This window comes from Cryptotermes secundus, unplaced genomic scaffold, assembly GCF_002891405.2.
Source record: "Cryptotermes secundus unplaced genomic scaffold, Csec_1.0 scaffold250, whole genome shotgun sequence".
Classification (NCBI taxonomy): Eukaryota; Metazoa; Arthropoda; class Insecta; order Blattodea; family Kalotermitidae; genus Cryptotermes; species Cryptotermes secundus.
Window position 1 is genome coordinate 1,152,475 of NW_019738873.1, and position 20,024 is coordinate 1,172,498.

Sequence of the window (20,024 nt, forward strand, 5' to 3'; positions counted from 1 at the left end):
AGACTCTCTTGATCGCACAGAGCTCTGGCCCTATGTACCAGTGTGGACAGAGCTGCCTGTTTACTGGAAGGGTGATGATGGGACTTGGCGTTAAGATACAGGTTTGTGTGTGTGGGTTTGCAGTATACTGTATGGCCTAGAGAGCCGTCGGGTCTCCTGTAAATATCTATGTCTAGGAAGGGGAGGTGGCCTTCACTTTCGGTTTCCATGGTGAACTGAATGCATGGGTTGATACTGTTTAAGTGGTTCAGGAAACCCTTCAGGTTGTCAGGTCCGTGGGGCCAGATGACGAAGGTGTCGTCCATATATCGAAACCAGCATAGGGGCTTGAGTGGTCCTAATCGCTCCCCACTGCTCCCATTGGTCCGTTCTCCCTAACCACCCCCCCCCTGCCTACTTCGTATATAAGCAGCAACTTTCACATCCTATCACCACAGCTACTGCTCTCCGCATTCCAAGCCATTCAACTGCTCTGAAGATGGAGGCGCTACATTCCTCCGAAACGTCGGCCAAAACGAAGAGTACACAGTGCCTAAACCCAGAAGATGACTTTCTTAATCTAATTTGTCCATCAAGATTGTTGAGAACTTTTTCACTGATATGGTTGACATTATAATTACCTTGGTTATTACCTTGCTTTATTAATGATATGTAGAATCAATTACAGATGTATGCTTTCTTGATTTCTCCTTACTAGTAATGCATTGCTTATAAGTCAGTGCCTAAATATGCATGAATTGCATTGCCCTTTATTATAACAAACCTCTGGACTTTACTGTTTCTTCTAAATAATAAGTTGTTTTTTATATCTTTTAATAAGGAATTACGTTCTCTGGAATCATATAGCCTATAACAAATAGGATTCTTGTATTAACCCTTTTGCGTGGTCATTTAAATTCCGCTGCCGTGTCTCTCCGGCGGTAATATATTCAGCCGTCCATTTAAATTTTGCTCAAAAATGATTTATTCATCATTGTTCTTAAATTATATGAGATAGGAACATGAAACTTTCACTAAAATGATCTTAAAAGGTGGTTTTATAACCTTGCCTTATAATATGAGCGCCCGGTATCTCGGCAATGGAAGCAGTTGGTTTAGAATTTGAGCAGTGTATCGTACGCCTTGAAGCATGAAACTTTCACTAAAATGATCTTAAAAGATGGTTTTATAACCTTGCCTTATAATATGAGCGCCCGGTATCTCGGCAAAGGAAGCAGGTGGTTCAGAATTTGAGCGGAGTGTGGTACGCATTGAAGCATTCTACTGTACACAGNTGGCTGGTATGTAGTGAACGAAAGCAGAGCTTAGCTGGCTCAAAAAAATATTTATGGTCATCCCTCGAAACGACCACCAAGGTCAGTACGATAAAATGGAGTCAACTGGAGCGATAATACATGAAGGAATGAGTTCTTTTCCCTCCCCCACACACACCCGTATCGTCACAGGGGGTGACCACAGTGTTCTGCCTTAATTTGTGGCGTTTTTCTAAGAACTGGCTGCCATGTACTGTGCGAAATCAATCGATCTTGCAAGAATAAAATTTGGACATCCCTCTTCTAAGAATTCCAATTGAGTGTGTTAGTGTGGCCAGCTCAGGGCAATATGATATTATAAACACAGCACATATCACGTCTCTGCTGTTTATAACTTCATAGGAAAGAAAACACGCCATTCATAACAGTTTGAATGAGGAAACTTCTACCAGAAGCAACAGGAATTTGCTGCAAGACAGGCATATGTAACGATGACTTAGCGCTCCTAAACTCGTGTCTCATTAAATATAGTTCTCCTGACAACAGGCCAGCGAAAAATCTAACAATCTACAGCAAAACCATCAATTATTATGGGCGTTATAACATAGGTGTGCAGCTGGATGAAACATTGACGTCGAACCCCCGCAGACGATTTAAATACCTTGACGAAACATACACGTCAAACCACGCTGAACGGTTAATATTTTAAGTTTGCTGTTGATTTCATAAATGTCTCTTATGGCAAATGATTGTGGAGTTAGAAAGTTTGATACTGCATTGGAACTTGAACAAATGAGGTCATTGGATTTTCTATTTGACCTAATTCTTCCAGCTGCACTATGGCCCTGGGATCGACTTAGCCTCTAACAGAAATGAGTACCAGGAATCTTGCTGGGGGTAAAGGGCGGCTGGTGCGTAAGGCTGACCTCCTCACCACCATTTGTGAGCTGATTGTCTAGAAAATGTGAGAGTCTTGGCATCTCACAGTGCTATAGGCCTCCATGGCCTGTTACAGGGATAGCTTTACCTAAGTATTGACTTGTATTTTTTTTCATTGATAAATTTTAATTTGTGACCTGCCCACTACTCAGCCACCAGATTCATAAGATTTGGCAGTGAAATTTTTTTGTGTATACAAAAGGGGTAAATAGTCCATGTTTCATTAGTTAGTGCTGTGTTGCAGAGCCAATACTTGACGTAGGCGGCTGCTCAGATGGGTCAGCAAGTTCGTTAGGAAGGTCTCCGTTCACTAAACAACGAAATTTCAAATGTATGGGCAAGGCTACCAGCGGGGCAGAAGGTGCAAAATGAGAGGAGGTAAGACATTTATAAATGCACTTGTGTACATTAAGTATAATTAACTAACTCTCTCTGCTAATAACTCTGCTAATACCAAAGTTTACTGTAGCCAGTTCTATCCACCTTTTAACCTTAAAATTTGTCTTCCTTCCCATTTTCTCAGTCTCAAAGCAACTGCTTTCCAAGAAGTTTCTCCATGAATATTTTGTGTACATTCCTTCTCTCCTCCATCTGAATTACAGTTGCAGTTTATCTTAATCTCCTAATAATAATACATAGTGTGCCATGTACTGGAGCTCGAAGAGTGAAGACGTGAATACATAGGCTGGCGATTTGTTACCAGGATATGCCTAGAGAAAACATTATACAGCTGTAACCATTGATGAGAGCAATGACCTAGCAATGAATAGTGAAAGTGGGCTAAGAAGAATTAGCATTGTGTTAGAATATAATAATTAATTTTGTTTTCTACTGAAACTGCAGAAGAGAAAACAACTGATAAACTACCTTTCTGCGAGGCGACTGGCATGTGGACAGCACCAGGACTGGGTCGTAATATAGACCCAGAGCAGCAGGTAATGCAACAGCAGTTCACAGGTCCAATATCACCAAACCAGTTTCAACAAATCAGCAAACAACAATTAACACAACTCAATCAACAAGCAGTAACAGAAATAGCACCCAAGATGAGCCAGAAATAAGAACAACCTACACTTGGCAACAGGCAAAGAAAAGGAAACAATCTAACCAAACCTCAGAAACAACAATGGAAAGAAATCCCTTTCTCTGTAATACCCAAAACAGATATGAAGAGCTCTCAAGGCTCTCAGACAAGAATATGCAAACAAACAGGGCAAATGAAACAGCAACAGAAGGAAATCCCTCTCTCTTTAATACCCAAAACAAATATGAAGAGCTCTCAAGGCAAACAAACAAGACAGATAAAACAGCAACAAACACTAAAAAAAACAACCAAGGGAATCTGAACCCCCACCAATATATATACAGGGTAACAAACTAATGTGAAATGGTAAAACACCTAGCTACAGTGATAGAAGAACAGTATTACTGCAGACACTCTTAAATGAAACATTAGAAATCAATGTCACCACATCAGAATCCTATTGGAAATTAATCAGATAACTCCAACAAAAAAAAATAATAATACATCATACATACCAGATCAGAGAAGAAAGATCTATAGAGTAGTAATACGAAATCTACATCACTCAGTAACCATTGATGAAATAGAAGAACTAGAAAAACAAGGTCATAATGTCCACCATATACTAAACGTCAGGCATCGTCAAACAAAAGAACCATTGCCTTTGTTTTTCATCGACCTAGAACCTAAAGAAAACACTAAGAGCATATGTGAAATTAAATACTTACGCAATATGAAAATAACAGTCGAAGCCCCAAGAAAGAAAAACGGCATTGTACAGTGCATAAGATTTCAGTGCTACGGCATACAAGAACATATTGTGCAAGACAGTATACTTGTGTTAAATGTGGAGGTGAACACAACACAACCTTGTGTAAAAAGAATCCAAATACTCCAGCAAAATGTGTCCTATGTGGAGGAAAGCAAATGTCATATAACTTCGAACAAAGCCAAGAGTAACCTTGAATGCGCAGAAGAAAAATTTCAGACAAGGGGGTGGAGGGTGTGAGAAGTGACAGATGGCCAGTGGAAGAACAAGTGTTAAGAAACTCCTCCCACCACAAGCTGTGCACGGGATTTGACTAGGAATGTGGGGCCTTGTTTGAAGTTACGTGACACTGTCTATACAAAGGTTGCAATATATATAAAAACTTACAAAAAGCAAGAAGAAAACACAATTCAACCAAGATGAAACTCCATTCAATCACATAACACAAATATTAACATCAACAATAATAACCAATTTCCTCCTTTAATCCACAATCAACCTCCAGTCCCAACTCCAGGAAATCAACAGACTCCCTATTCCAAACTACTCACACAAACTTGCAGTCACCCAACATATCAGAGCAGCTCTCAACCTTCTTAAATGAATTCAAAGCTATGTTCAACCACCTAATCAATCAAAACAGCATGGTATTAAACATGCTATGCACTCTTATAAATAAAATTAGGGTTTTATTCTTGTCTTCATGACATCCTGGCTTACTCCAAGGAAGATCTTTCTCTGTGTGTCAAGCAGTCATGGAATGAAGCTGGCCACTTACCATCATCTAATGCTGAGGTTAAGAATGCGTGAAACTGTGCACACACTCCTCCATATGTGTTCAGGGCATGGCAGTTTAATTAAGCTGAGAGAAAAATTTAACAGTAAATGCACCCAGTGTGTGTGGGAATGTTGGCTGCGACTCATGACTAGTAATGGCAGTCCAAACTTGGCCATAACATGTCTCACCTGTAACAGTTTCCATACATCCCTGGCATTTTATATTCACCTATATTCACAGGTGGCAGGGAGGTAGCCTTTCGTTATCATTTAGATACCTTGTTTAAGAGTTGTTTGCTATTTGCATACTTTCTGTCATTTGATTTCTAGTTTCTCTTTACATCCCTTTATTTCGAAGAGAATAACTGGTCAGAAAAGCTATAGTGCAGATTTAAAAGGCTACTGCACGTATGATAACAGGCCATTTAAATGCCCACTCTGTGCACAAAATACAAGAAATGTTATTTGTCATTTGTAACTCATGGACTGATCTGTAATTTATCTTTGGAAATGGAGATTTACTGTAAATAATGTCTTTAGTACTGAACCTATTAACATGTCATTTGAAGGAGTGAAGACATTATTCTTATGCTGTATTTTGATTATGATCAGGGTATTAATATTCCACTTCATTTCAGGATGCCTGGGATGAGGCAATGTGACATCAAGAAACATTGCAGCGGCGGTGACATAGCCACAGTGACTGCAAGACTCGATAGAGAAGTGTGTCTCTGATGGGCATATGGACCCATCATTTCCGTTGCCTGTGCTACTGCTGTTTGGAACCACACTGACTGTGCCCCCCCCCTCTCTCTTTCACTCACAGACACACACAAATGCTCAGTGTTCACTGCCCTAGATGTCAACTGTATTAGGAACTCATCCAAATTATCCACATCCTATTTTGTGTCTAGAATAGTTCTCAGCCTTTTTACTCTGGTGAGTCACCTGAGAGGTAAGAGAGAGATCAATATCTCATCCATAGTTCACACATTTGATTCTTACATGTTGTGAATGACAACATTAATGCAAAATTTTTGTCATCAGAGTCTGAATGGGATAGCAAGAAGTAGGCCTGTAAAATATGAATCACGTGGTGAGTGCAGCTAGTGGAAGACATTGCATCTGGCATGGTTGTCAGTCAGTCTATGCTATAGCTGTACATCATGTAATTTGCACCAGGAGCCATACAGCTGTGTGATAGATGAGATGCTATGCTGCATAACCTACATCCAGTGAAGATTTGAAATGAAACATGAAGTTCTGAAGAATAGCTGATCACCTACTTTCATTTGTTACCAAATGGGCCACATAGAAAAAGACACATACAACAATCCTATTGTTGTGTGTGTACTCTTTGCCACGGGAATGTGTTTGCCAAACCATTGCCTAGCAACAGTAGGGGGGGATACATATACAGACAACTAGGTGATGTCATAAGCCTACTTTTAGAGGGAAGGTTAACCAGTTAACTCATAGATTGTCTAGTTTTTGGAGAAAATGTTCAGTTTCTACAGACAGGTCAAATAGACAGTGGTATATTCATGACATTACAGATTAATTTCATAGATCATCTTGCAAATTATGCATCTAATATTTTTATTGAAAAGTTTTGGAGAAAATGAGTGCATTATGGGATGAAATATGTATCCACATTTATTCTATAGTTTGTGATAATCATATTTTGTGAAATGGATGAAAGAATGTAACATTTAAGAAACCACAGCTTCAAAGATGAAAGTTGGACATCAAATATTCTTTGGTGTGAAAATATCAGACTCATTAATATTTACTTCATGGGTAAGATACCTTGCATGACTGTGGATATCGGAAGGAAAAGGAAGGGGGTCATTTGTTTTCATTCTGGACAACACGATAAAAGAAGGTGAATTGTTGAATGGCTTGCTCAATTAAAAACTGTAGTTGCTTTGATGAAATTGTATGATTTTGTGATTTCGTTACAGATTCAGAATGTGTAGGCTTTAAAATGAAGACTACTTTACATGGAGGATGAATGTGGCCATTTATAAAGGTTATTTCTCCAACCATTTGATGGAGTTTGATGAATTTTGATATATAGAAGCTTTACATTAGCCCTTTCATGGTTGTTGGAACATTTATTTTTCACTTGAATTTTTCAACATTTGATCCCAGTGGAGTCAGTCCATTGTTAAGTAGTTTTTCTCCTGTTGTAATTTACAGGTCTGTCCATCCCATTTTGAAACATCTGAAGATCTTTATGGAAGAAATACACCTCACTTTGGGCTCTGCTGAGATGAATGCAAAAAACATAATTTGGCCTTGAAAAGTTTAAACATTTATATATGAATTTCATTTCGGTTCATATTAGCCTATTAGAAGTCTCAAGCACAACTCAATACACACACATGCATGGACACATGTGTATGTGCATTTATTTTGTATATTTATTGTTTATATAACAATGTTGTCAGTATCTCAGACTGTATAGCATCAGATAGTAAGATTTGGAATTGGAAAGGATGGGCTAATTTAAGGTATTATTGTGGTATTTATGTGGACGGATTGAGAAAAACCACAAAACCTGTCAGGATAGTTGGTGTCCCGGCTGAGATTGAAACTGGGGATCTCCCAAATTTAAGTCTGGAAGTGTTACTACCTAAGTAGCTTAATTTCCTGTAAATCAAATTATATGTGGATTTAAATAAATATATATTCTTTGTTGATGGCCCTTGGTGATACCGCCACTTTGGTTATGCCCCCCAGTGTGATTACACGTTCTATCTTGTACAAATTTCTATGAAATATTTTAGTTGTATTGTTCCTTGTTACAGAGTTCAGATACAGAGGCTGAAATCTACCTTGAATAGGTAGTTACAAGTATATTTCTGGTTTCTCTAATTCCATAATTAGATAAATTTCAATTTTATTTATAACACAGGTACTGAAGCTGTCCCCCAACATCCACTTTATGTTGAGAGTTACATCGTATTTAGACTCTCATAGAAATTCCTTAGCTTATCCCTGCAATTTCGCCATATCCAAGAGGCACATTTTGCAGACATATTTCTTAACACATTTGAAATACTAATATTGTGGGTGTTTTGCTTGTTGCCCCTTTTGATGCCATATTGTCAAAGTTGTCTACTTTGATATAAATCATAGGAATGATAAACACTCTTCCATATTGGAAATGTTAACCTTTGGGCATTTGGTAGAAGTAAGTACATCATAAAATTGTGACCCACATGTTTAGCGCAGAAGTATAGTGATTTCTCATTATAACATGTCTGCATTCAGCACTTCGCTCTTTTCAAAGCACAGAATTTTGTGGTTTTTGATCCTCTGTCCATAAGAATTATGCTGATGTCTTCTGTGTGTGTCGTTGTTCTACTATAGTCTTGAAGTGCGTATGATGTTGTTAATTGAAAGAACTTGTGTTTATTGAGACTTTTGATGTCATATATTTTGTAGAATATACACTAATAAACCTACATCAGCCATATGGAAGACAGATACGGAGATGCTGAGTATGAATTGCATACATCTATCAGCAGTGGTATGCAACTCAGAATATTCTGTTGTAGTAACACATCTTCTGTGGGCGCTACAGTCCATGATGAACCTTGACCTCTTTTATGATTGCTTGCCATTGGTCATGATCCTGTGACTTCCAGCTCCAATTTCTAATGCCCATTGTCTTCAAATCTGGTTCCAGCCACCTGATAACAGTCTGCCTAATCACTGAATACCCTCTGGTTTATGGAGAGTGAACTTCCTGCAAGGGTTCTGCTCCTATCCCAGCCATCTCAACTGCTCTATTCTGATCACTCTCATTATGTAATGTATAAAGTTCATTGTTACATCTTGATCTCCATACACAGTTTTCCTTCATTGGGCCAGAAATTCTTCTTAACATCCTTTCAAAGATTCATGGCATATTTTCATCCTTCCTTGTTAGGGGCCAGCTTTCACCTCCATAGGTAAGCATAGGGCTAAGAAGCATATATAAATCACATTTTGTCTCCCATTTAATTGTTTCTTTAGGCCATAACTAGCTCAACTTGTCATTAAAATTATCTGTTCTATTTTAATAGAAATATTTCAATTTCTTCTGTTACAGTAGATCCAAGATATTTATGTTCCCTCACCCCTTCAAATTGCTGGTCATCCATTTCAAGCATTCTTAAATTAGTTGGCCATTTTGTTACTTCCAAGTATTAGCTTTTTTTGCAGATTGATTGTAAGTCCAATTTCCTTCACTGATTTACTGAAGTTTATAATTGCTTCTTTCAGCACACCTTTGGTTCTGCCCATTAAAACAATGTCACCTGCATATGCAAGTATCTGGATTGTTTCATTATATATAGTTCCTATGCTCAAATCTCTGACCACCTTTTCTAATGCTACGGTAAATAAAATACATGACAAGGTATCTCCCTGTTTCAGGTCCCTTGATGTTCCAAATGGCTCTCATAGATTATTCAGCATTTTAACTCTCCTTAGTGACTAATACATGAATATATTATACAGATTTAATCATATACTACTTGATATTTTGATGAAGTACCTGCAACATTTAATGCACAGAATACTGTATGTTTTATAAGTGAAGATCTGATTAGTTCAAACAATAAAACTAATTTTTTATTATTATCCCATCCCTCCCTCCTGTTCTAGTCTACATTTCTTGTGTATGGTATATTGTAAGATAGTTTATGCTGATCCAAGTCGTGTATATTTGTATCATGTTTCAAGTCAGTGTCTTCAGTGTTCTGCCATCTCTTCATGTCCATTGCATTTTATATATATGCAAGGTAATAAAAAATGTTGACTTTTTAGTTAATTTTCAATATATTTACTGTTATGCACAGTAAAACTGCTGGGTGTATGATGCAGCTGTTGAAGCCTTTCCAACCCTAGTGAAGCTTGAACTTCATGTACACCCAGTTTTCACAGATGAGGCTCACACAACTGAGTATGGGTAAAATAAGCACTACATCTCTTGTGAAAGAAATGCTGTGACCTAATTCAAGAAAGTTAAGCCATTATATTTGCAGTAAATGAAATCAATTATTACCATTTTGGTTGTGTTGGTATGAACTTAGTATCAAGTTTAAGTTGGTTTATTTACTATTTTGACAGTTGTAAATGGGCAGTGCAGTTGCTCTGACGTTACATGTATTACTAAGGAATGTCAATAACAAAAAGAAATGAAGGGTTCATATGAAAATTGGTTAGAAAATATAACAAGTCATATATGTCTGAAAACAGCAACAATATATAGCCAAGCAAAGTTTTTTTTTTCCAACAAAGCATGTAATGGATTTCATTGAAACGATTTTCTGTCATGTATAGTCCAATTATATAATCATCTAAGATTCCAGCCCAAATTTTGGCACTAAATCTTTGTTGAAATGAAGAGCATCAGGTGCATGAGGATTCTCCAGTACTCATTCATGCAGGTTGTTGAGAGTGTTTATTCCACTCATTGAGAATGTTGCCTCGTCAGTCCACAATACACAGCACATGAAGTCTAGTTCATCTACAGTTGTATGTAGAAGTCAGTAACAGAACTGGAGGCAAAGATTCCCCTTGTACCAGATGAAGCATACCATATTCTGGGATGCGGTCCCATTTAGATCTTGTGTGAACTGATGTTTCGGAGGAACATGTCACCTCCATCTTCAGGGTAGAAAATTCTGCAAGCGAGGAACCAGCATGAGCAGCTGGCTGCAGACTGAGTCACCAGTCAAAAACGCCCTTGTACCAGTTGTACACGAAGAGGATAAGACTTCTCTTCATGCAGTGTACACTAAAAGTGCACTCCAAGATAGCAATATATAACCCAGTGAGTGCTAGTTGATGGATTAGCACATACATTATCCAAAACTTCCTTTGTTGTGCAAATTGTCTGCCACAGCTAATATGTGCAGGTGGCATGAATTAACTTACACTTCAGTGTATTATTTAAAACATATGCTCAGTTGGGTTGCTTCCTATCTGAATATAGACTCTGGTGTTCTCTCAGTGCAGTTCCAGCAAATCAGTCACATTACCTGACAAAAGATGCACATCTGATTCTTGTTAAAAGAGACATAAAGTTACAGAAGAAATGAAGACTAAATTTTGAAATGCTGTAATTCTGAAAGGTGGCAAACTAGACAATTGTTTATGTAAGTTTTGAGGTTTTCACGGCGATGACAATGAAGAAAGTCGTCTTCTGGGTTTAGNACAATTGTTTGTTTACATTTTCTGACTCTAAATCATTCTGCATATTGCTCCACATTCTGTGCTGTTTGCATGTATGACTTCTGTATATGTCATCACATGATGTTTCCTGCATACAGGCAGGTATTGGTGACATGCAGAAGTTACGTCGAGTGAATAATCGAGTGAAGGCAAAATGTTTGGTGAAATGGGCTAGATTAAGGTGGATGAGAAGCAGATGTTTATTTTGGAATTATGGATCTTCAGATTCCACAGTGACTGAGAGGAATACGTTATGAGTATCCAGTTCTTAAATTATGATATCAAATGACCCTACAGCAGTGATTCCCATACTGTGCTGCTTGCAAGCTTGTGGTTGCATAGATGGTTGAAGCACTATGCTACAAGCCGGAAGGTCATGGGTTCGAGTCCCAATGAGGTGGATTTTTTTCCAGTTTACCTAAACTTTCCATCTATGAGCTGACTGTCTAGAGAAAATGTGGGAGCCTCAATGTCTCATAACTCTATGGTCCTGCATGGCCTGTTGCAGGGATAGCTTTACCTTTTTACCTTAAAGCTGTTTCCATTCTAAATCAGTTTTAGTTGGAATAATAAGAAATTCTACTTGTGCAGAATCATTACTAGTTTAAGGTTTTCTATTATGATATGTAGTTATCCCTGTGCTTAATTAGTGAAGCACTATGACATGAAGAGAAATGGGGGAGTGGAGGTACAGCTCCACTTTTCTTGACCTTGACACTAGATGGAGATGGTCAGCAACTGGCTACGGGTTCGACAACCGAGGGGTTGGAGTTTGAGTCCTGGTAGGATCAAGAATTTTCTCTTCTCCACATCTTCCGGACCGGCTCTGGGGCCCACCCAGTCTCCTGTCCAATGGGTACCGGGGGCAAAGCAGCAGGGGTGTGAAGATGACCACTCATCTTCAACTAGTGCTGAGGTCAAGAAAATGTGGATCTATACAGCCACTCCCCATACATGTACGCCTTAATGGCATGGTGCTTAATTTGTTATGCACAAAGACAACTTTTACCTTTACCTTTTACCAACTATAGGAAGGTGGGTGAGCCCCAGTTGCTTTGGATGCTGTGGAGAAGAGATACAAGCTTTCACTGTCGGTAATTGAACACGGGCCATCCAGCCTGTAGACCATTGCCATACAGAAATATAAGATCATATTGCATGCTGCACTAGAGCTACCTCTGACTGGTTACCAAAAGAAGCATGTTTGATACAAAAATCAAGGACTTCGGTGACTGGAAGAAAAATGAAAATGCATAGTAGATGTGTATTTTAATGTGAAGTAATTTGCTTTAATTTAACTGTTGGTAATATGAAGCAGAATATACAAAACTGCACGTTACCTTGTTACAGGTACTGTATTATCATAACCTTAAGTTTGATATAAAAATGACATGTTCAAACATGCTGTATGAAAATGAAATTGTAGCAAATGACATTACAAGAAATAATCGCACAAGCTAACAAAATATAAACAGAGGTGGTATTTAATTAGTTTACAGGTTTTATTAAGGTGTGAGAATAATTCTCAGCCCCCTTCATCAAATACTCAAATAACATTCTTTCAAATACAAGTTATTAATAACGGGTTTCAATTACCAACGTAATTAACACACGTATAAGCAAAATTGGCAACAAAGTCCACATAGGAAGCATAACAAAAATAATGGAAATGTTCCATGAAGGATACTCCAATTTCAGGCATAAAATTATCTGTGTTGCCATTTTAAATATGACAGCCACAATGTAGCATACTTTTCTCCGCACAACAGACATTCTGTCATGGCTGTTTATACAGACAGTAATCATATTAAACAGCACATAAATAAGAAGAATAGTGTCATAAACCCATAATGGGACAAACACAATGAACCAGTTCCACTGAGTACGAGCATCTAATCGAAGGACAAGCAAGATCAAAAATACCAAGAGTATAAACCATGTAAAGAGAGCTCTATATAACACTGCCATGATCACATGAAGGAATTCTTGCATACAAGATTGTTTTTAGTGTGTATGTACATCTTGATGCTTCTTACACACATAGTATAAACTTGAAACAATCCTTACACACAATCTGTGTTCTCTTTGATTCATATTCCAAAGGTTTAACTTCAAATTCCAGCAGCTTAATCAGTAACTCAGTTTCATACTGAGGAGCTTAAAAATGCAGACACAATGTTTAATCGTGTTTTTGTGCTGATCTACATCATCACTGCAAAAGAACAGAAGAAAATTGATTGTAAATCATTCCAGCCTATAAGAGCAATTACAATACTCAACCAGGACATAAATATATTAAATGGATCTGAGAAATTTTATAATGTTGTGTGGCCAAATCCCAATTAATGGTATCAATATACAACATCTGTGCACAGTGCCTGTGAGACAGAAACTCCATGTACAGATGCACAAGAATTCCCAGGTTATATGTTACACCTTATAGCTACTAAATGCCACTTTGTGAGCGTACAAATATACTCATAAACATAACTGAAGCATGTAAGATTTGAGGTTTTCATGACAGTGTGTAACTTGTTAATATGAAAGGAAGTGGTGGCTTGCATATGTGCTGTAAGTGATCTTTCATGTATCCTCCGCTGTCAGACATTTTGTGGATTCCAGCTTCAAAACTGCATATAAATGTGGATAAACAAAACTGCAATGGGTCATACATGTTATCACTGAAAATGAGTCCTGTTGCACCACTGAGAAGTTAGAAATCATGCTTTACAAGTTGTAAATAGCTATTCTGAGACAATATTTTTATTTAAATTAAAAATTAATATTAATAAACTAATGAATATACCTCTCCAATTCATTTTTTGCCTTTCCTTTTAACGTTGTGTAGAGGTAGTGTAATCTTCAACCCAAGTGACTAACAATCATGAATATGGAACCAATAGTTAAACAAAAATATGTATCTCATAAAAATCATTCATATTGTGTCTCAATTTGAAATTTCCCAAAATTATAATTAAAGAACAATGAGATATTTTGAAAAAATGGATAAATCAGGCTATACAGTATTTCATAGATTAAAATCAAGGCATCATCAAATGTTGCCAATGGTATACTAAATGAAAGCCCCACTTATGAGCGTTCAGTTGATACAGAAAATGAGTTTTCTCTCTTACTTACTGCCTGAGTTAGGCCGTGCCATGGCTCAGGCGGTTAGTTGCCGGCTTCCCACTGTAGTGGCCAAGGTTTCAGCTCAGGTTAGATGATGTGGGAGTTGTGGTGGACAAAATGGTACTAGGGCAGGTTTTCTCCAAGTACTTCGGTTTCCCCTGCTAATTCTCATTTCAATTACTGCTCCACGTTCATCATCTATCAACCGGGGCTGCTACAATAGGCCAATTAGTGGCCGACCTACCAAGTGGACTGTCTCACTCCACCCCAAGAAAAAACATAAAAAGAAACTATTGCCCAAATTACACACATTTTGGTCTGAATAAGGGAAAGGTTAAGGGAAACTAAAATATATTTATCACTCACTTATTACACTGTAGGCTTACAAAGTTTAACTGAAAACCATGGTGTTCGTCACGTGCTGTGTTGTCTTGAAATGGTATAACTTGATTGCCACATGCGTTCCATTTAACACATTCTAGAATCTGTTTGCCGACAAAATGTGTAGCGATTTTACAAGCGGCCCTACTTACTAATACGTTGCATTTATCTATTATCATACAATAATACAGACGATATTCATAAACTTAACCTCAAAATACATATACAATAACTATTCGTAATACTAACCGTTCACATACTTCGTGGGATTAATCAGCGCTGATCAGCACAAGCAGCATTCGCTTTTGACCATTATTTCAAACAAAATTTATTCTTTACCTATATTACATTTCTCCACGCTCTCGCACTCATTTGAACGGGCTACAGAGAGCTTAATCCTGTCTTCTCGGTATATTTCATGCATTAGTAACCAGTAACCTTTCATTACACCTATATTCCAATTTAATTACGCGGTCTGTATCGGTTTAATATCGAATCAACAAATCTTGAATACCATTCAACAAACCGGTGACCAAGGCCCAAAGAGGCCTGCTTTTTACTACTTTCCGTGGTGTTGATATGTTTGCTTTACGGTCTGGAGCGGTCTGGAGAGAAAATTTTTCATACCACGATAAAATTAATCTCTGCATTTTACCAGGGAAGGAACTCTAGTATCTATGAACGTGGCCGAAAATAAAAAATATGAGCGGTATCACACATAATACTAGTGTTTACAATACCCGTCACATGCGTATGGCGGACGAAAGTTATGTTGTGTCTTTGTTGTGTTTACTAAATTCAGCCCGCTTCTTTGGTGTACATATCATATATCATTATGTTTGTAGGTAATATAATACGGTCCGTGTCGTATGGTAGGTAAGAAATATTAAATTTTCCATCCGCTTTCGGGAATTATTAGGGGATTTTACTGTGATGCTTTTGGTGTTCATTGTCTGTATTCAAAACAAGTTTAATGCAGAACAGTTGCGTGTAAGTTGAAGTGACAAAATAGTGACTAGGTATGATATACTGCGTATGAAGTAAATAGATCTGCCCTCCTGTAGAGTGGTTTGTATTTTGCTCGACAAAGAAAATGGAGGAAGAAAGTTTCAAAAGGCGTCCTAACGAACTGTCGCTGTCCCGTGTTAAAACAATAATGAAAAGCTCACCGGATGCTGAAAATGTGTCCCAAGAATCAGTGTATCTTGTAACAAAGGCAACAGAATTGTTTATTAAATATATGGTTGAAGAAGCTTACAAGGAAAGTAATAATTCCAAATCTCTAGAATATAAGCATGTGTCAGAGTTGGTGCAGACTAGGGAGGAGCTTTCATTTCTGAGGGAAATTGTACCGCGGAAATGTACGCTTCGTGATATAGAAGAGGATTTAAGGCGAAGAGGTCTAGAGACGAAACGTCCTGGTGTTTCTTCTTCATCATCTGATGTATCACTGTATTCAGACGAAGATTTGACACTGTCACCAGAGCCTAGAGACACAAAAGCAGATCCCTCGTTCTCCCAGTCTAATGGAAGAAGTAATTTGTCCTCAGCATACAGTCCAGAACGTACATATTTAAAATCTGCGCCAGTGTCACGGACTAGACCTTCACTAGTGAAGCCATCACAATCGGCAGAGGAATTTGTATCAGCAAAAGAGCTCGAGACTTCGTCCGGTGTGGTTACATATTCAGGCACATCAACATCATCTGCAAACCTTCCACATGCATGCTGTTCGGACGTAGTAGTATTACGCCCTGGTACGCCTTCCACAATTACTTTGTCCTCGTCATCAATGAGTTTTGAGGGTTCACCATCACCAACATTAAGTTTCCTGGATCCTGGCCCATCTTCTGTGGTGGCAGCAGCATCGCCAATGAGTGTGATGTCAGTCTCATCAGGATCACGCACACCATCTCCATCACCCTCTTACTCATCACTGTCCCCTCAGATTCATTCAACAATACAAGTACAAGACGAGTTTGATATGATCACTGAAAGTGTAGAAAGTATGTCATCTGATTCATCAATATGTGAAGTGGAACAAGAGTAGTTTTAAGTCGGACTGAATTTATTTACCCTTATGTAAGAATTTTAACAGCACTGTATAATCTTGGGAGCACCTTATAAATAGATAGTGAACAGTGATCAAAAATTCCTTAACTTCACTTTGATTTAGTTCATCCTGGTCCATCACACTAGCAGTATTATAATATTTTATTAGTCATACTGGACGGTGTTAATTAACCTTTATAATTACTTACCTTCACTTCAGTGGGGGGTACACGGTAGCATAGTTGGTTGAGGCTCTATGCTACAAGCCAAAAGGTTGCGGGATCCTTTGGATTTTTTTCAATTGACCTGATCCTTCCAGCTGCAGTATGGCCCTGGGGTTGACTCAGCCTCTAACAGAAATGAGTACCAGGAATATTCTTGGAACGTTCTTGGGGATAAAGGGCGGCCAGTGCGTAGGGCTGACAACCTTACCACCATCTGTGAGCCGATTGTCTAGAAAATGTGGGAACCTCAACATCTCAAAACCCCATGGGCCTCCACGGCCTGTTACAGGGTTACCTTTACTTATGCTACAAGCCGAAAGGTCACGGGATTGAATCCCATTGAGGTCATTGGATTTTTTTTTAAATTTACCTAATCCTTCCAGCCCCACCATGGCCCTGGGGTCGACTCAGGCTCTAACAGAAATGAGTACCAGATGGAATGTTCTTGGGGGTAAAGGGTGACTGGTGCGTAAGGCTGACAGCCTTACTGCCATCTATGAGGCAGTTGTCTAGAAAATATGGGAACCTCAACTTCTCACAACCCTATGGGCCTCCACGGCCTGTTACAGGGATATCTTTACTTTTACTTTACTTTTACCTTAAGTTCGATGATAGCTGTTGAAGAACCCTCTTTTTTAAAAGTGGTATTACAGCAGTAGCTAAGTGCAGGGACAATTTTTTGTACTGTGTATATACTTTTTTAAATAATAAATTGTTAAGACATACAGGTAAGGGTCAACTCCATCATGCAATGTAACTGAGATACTGATCATGGGCCACTTCTGTTCAAATAAGCTGCAGTATTTGTGTCAGATGATAATTTGGGGAGATTGCTAGTAGACTTGGCATCAGAGTGGCCCTAAATATGAATTTTAATTTGACATTGGACACACAAATTTTCCATTTTTATAAGGAATATCGTATTGGAGGATCATGATGTGTTTTGAGTTAGTAGGTATAAGAGGTTCTGTTAGTCACAGTTTGGGTACAGTTACATTGATTTGCATTGATTGCATACAACTTCTTGATAATGACATATTTTCTGGCCATCATCAGGTTGTTTAAGTAAATTATCACTTGCTACATTTACCTGCATTTACAGTACTTGAACTTATATGCATGAGACAGTTATCACGTGGATTTCATTAACCATATTGACTGTATTGATACTGTTGCATTATGATAATTATTGAACTTAAAATTGTTAAAATATGTGAAAAATGTTTCTTAAAATTGTTAAAATATGTGAAAAATGTTTCTTTTTGTTTCAAACTGTGGATTCACTTAAAATGTGAGTTCAAGGTGTTATTCATCAGTATTATTATAATTGTCTCTTGTGTTCTTTATCCTTAATAGCTGGAGACATAATATACCATATTACTTTGAATGTAAGACACATATTTTATGCATTTTTTCCCATTGAGAAATTGAGATGCTTATTAAATTTGAAAAATGTGCACTTTTCTGATTTTTTCCCCCCTAAACCCCACATTCGCTGGTCACGGTAGCCGAGCGGTCTGAGGCATGCACTATCTTCGCTCGCTCGGAAGCCAGGATCGTGGGTTCGAATCCCACTCAGGGCATGGATGTTTGTGTGCGTTTTTCTGTGTTTGTCTACAGGTAGAGGCCTTGCGACAAGCTGATCACTCGCCCAAGGAGTCCTACCATATGTGTAAGATCTAGAAAAACTGAAGTGGACGGAGTTCATGGAGGTAGGCCTAGGCCCACTGGGGCTGTAGTGCCAAGGAAAAAAAAACACATTCAGAAAGTGGATGCATCATAAATTTGAAGGCATCTTATATTTGAATTAATGTGGTATGTTGCTTGGTTTGTGTTTCTGCATAGTTCCTGAACTGTCTTCACAGTGTTGGGTCATGATGTGGATTGTAAGTTGGTGCATTTCTTATTTTCTGCTTTGTTGTCCTTGTATGTGGTGGATGTATTATCACATCCATGTTTTTTGTTGTTTTAATGAGGCACATGTCACAGTTGTGAATCTTTTTTGTTGTGGATGTTACTAGAGAAGAGTGCTCTTAGTTCCACATAGACTTTTTCTATGATAACATCCCACAGGCTGAAACATATTTCATAGTAAAAGAAGTTCTGTACAATTAATGCAATTGTACACAAAATTGTGTTTGGTGACTCTCTCATACCTATTGTTCTGCTTTTGTTTACCTTGTTTGTGTAATATACATCTGTGTAATTGATGTCATTTGTATTTCAGGTTTACATTAATTGATTAAATAGCATTTGCTCTTGAATCTCCAATTTAAAATGGCAATTAAGCGTAAGAAAGTGAATGATGTATCACTTATGCTTACAGCAAAACAAGTTACAAAATAATGGTACAGGTACTTACAGTATGCAGTGTTGTAATTGAGCTGGTGATATAAATGTTTTTATATGAAATTTTGTGTAATATTTATATGTAGTTTTGTAATAAAACAATTTGAAGTTGAAATAATGATCATATACAGTTCAGCTGCAGATAATGCTGAATTTAAAATTAGGTACACCACATGCAATATGTATATCCTAATTATAATTTAGCTATACAAGAATGAGGTTAGTAAAACACGGCTTATGATGTGTATGATTTCTGGCATTCTTCAGTTCCATGCAATGTGATAGTTATTTAGGAACTTTCGGTGTGATTCAGATTGGCATGTGGAATAACCCATGTCAAACAACACAATATTGGCTGCCATGTTTTAAAATCCAACAGAAAATTTGAGTAGAGTCTGTACGTAGATGAAAGTGTAACCAAAAATTTTGTAGCTAAGAACTGAGTAGGGTCCCCAAGAGGCGTGTTCAAAATGGTTTAAAGTAAAATATGCAAATGTCTTAAAATTAAATATCTACATATTCTTTGAAAGGTCTTGAAATATTTGTTCCATGTGAGGAATAATATTTCAGATACTGAAGCCTATGAGGTGGCAAAATATTACTCCTTGCCATCCTCTGAAACAAGTATAACATGAGTAAAAGAGACTTACTGTTTTACCCTGAAGATGGATGCACCAGGCTCCTCTGAAATTGCTAATTATGTACCAGACTACATGAAATAATTTCCTAGAAGACAATGGTCTCTACAAGCAGCACTGTCTGCCTTATAGACTCTGCTCACAACTTTTCATTTATAATGCAATGTGCTTTCATTGGGATGCTTAAGCCACAGTACACCCATTTGTCTTTTATTTCTGGCCTTCAGCATACTTCATGTACTGTTATTAGTGATCTGA

General features: G+C 37.8%; 2 protein-coding genes across 5 annotated transcripts in view; both read left to right on the forward strand.

Moving 5' to 3' along the window:
• LOC111871101 (neurofibromin) overlaps positions 1–9,582 on the forward strand; it is a 93,357-nt gene extending 83,775 nt beyond the window's left edge. For all 4 annotated transcript variants that reach the window (XM_023863899.2, XM_023863900.2, XM_023863901.2 and 1 more), the window contains 2 exons: positions 2,437–2,570; positions 5,401–9,582. In XM_023863899.2, the coding sequence (XP_023719667.1) occupies positions 2,437–2,564 (128 nt within the window). In that variant the 3' untranslated portion in view covers positions 2,565–2,570; positions 5,401–9,582. The remainder of the gene's footprint in view (positions 1–2,436; positions 2,571–5,400) is intronic.
• Positions 9,583–14,758: 5,176 nt separating this feature from the next.
• Positions 14,759–16,856, forward strand: LOC111871133 (serine/threonine-rich protein adg2). Its single transcript, XM_023863984.2, has one exon. The coding sequence runs from the start codon at positions 15,597–15,599 to the stop codon at positions 16,551–16,553; it is 957 nt and encodes a 318-aa protein (XP_023719752.1). The 5' UTR covers positions 14,759–15,596; the 3' UTR covers positions 16,554–16,856.
• The last annotated feature ends 3,168 nt before the right edge of the window (positions 16,857–20,024 follow it).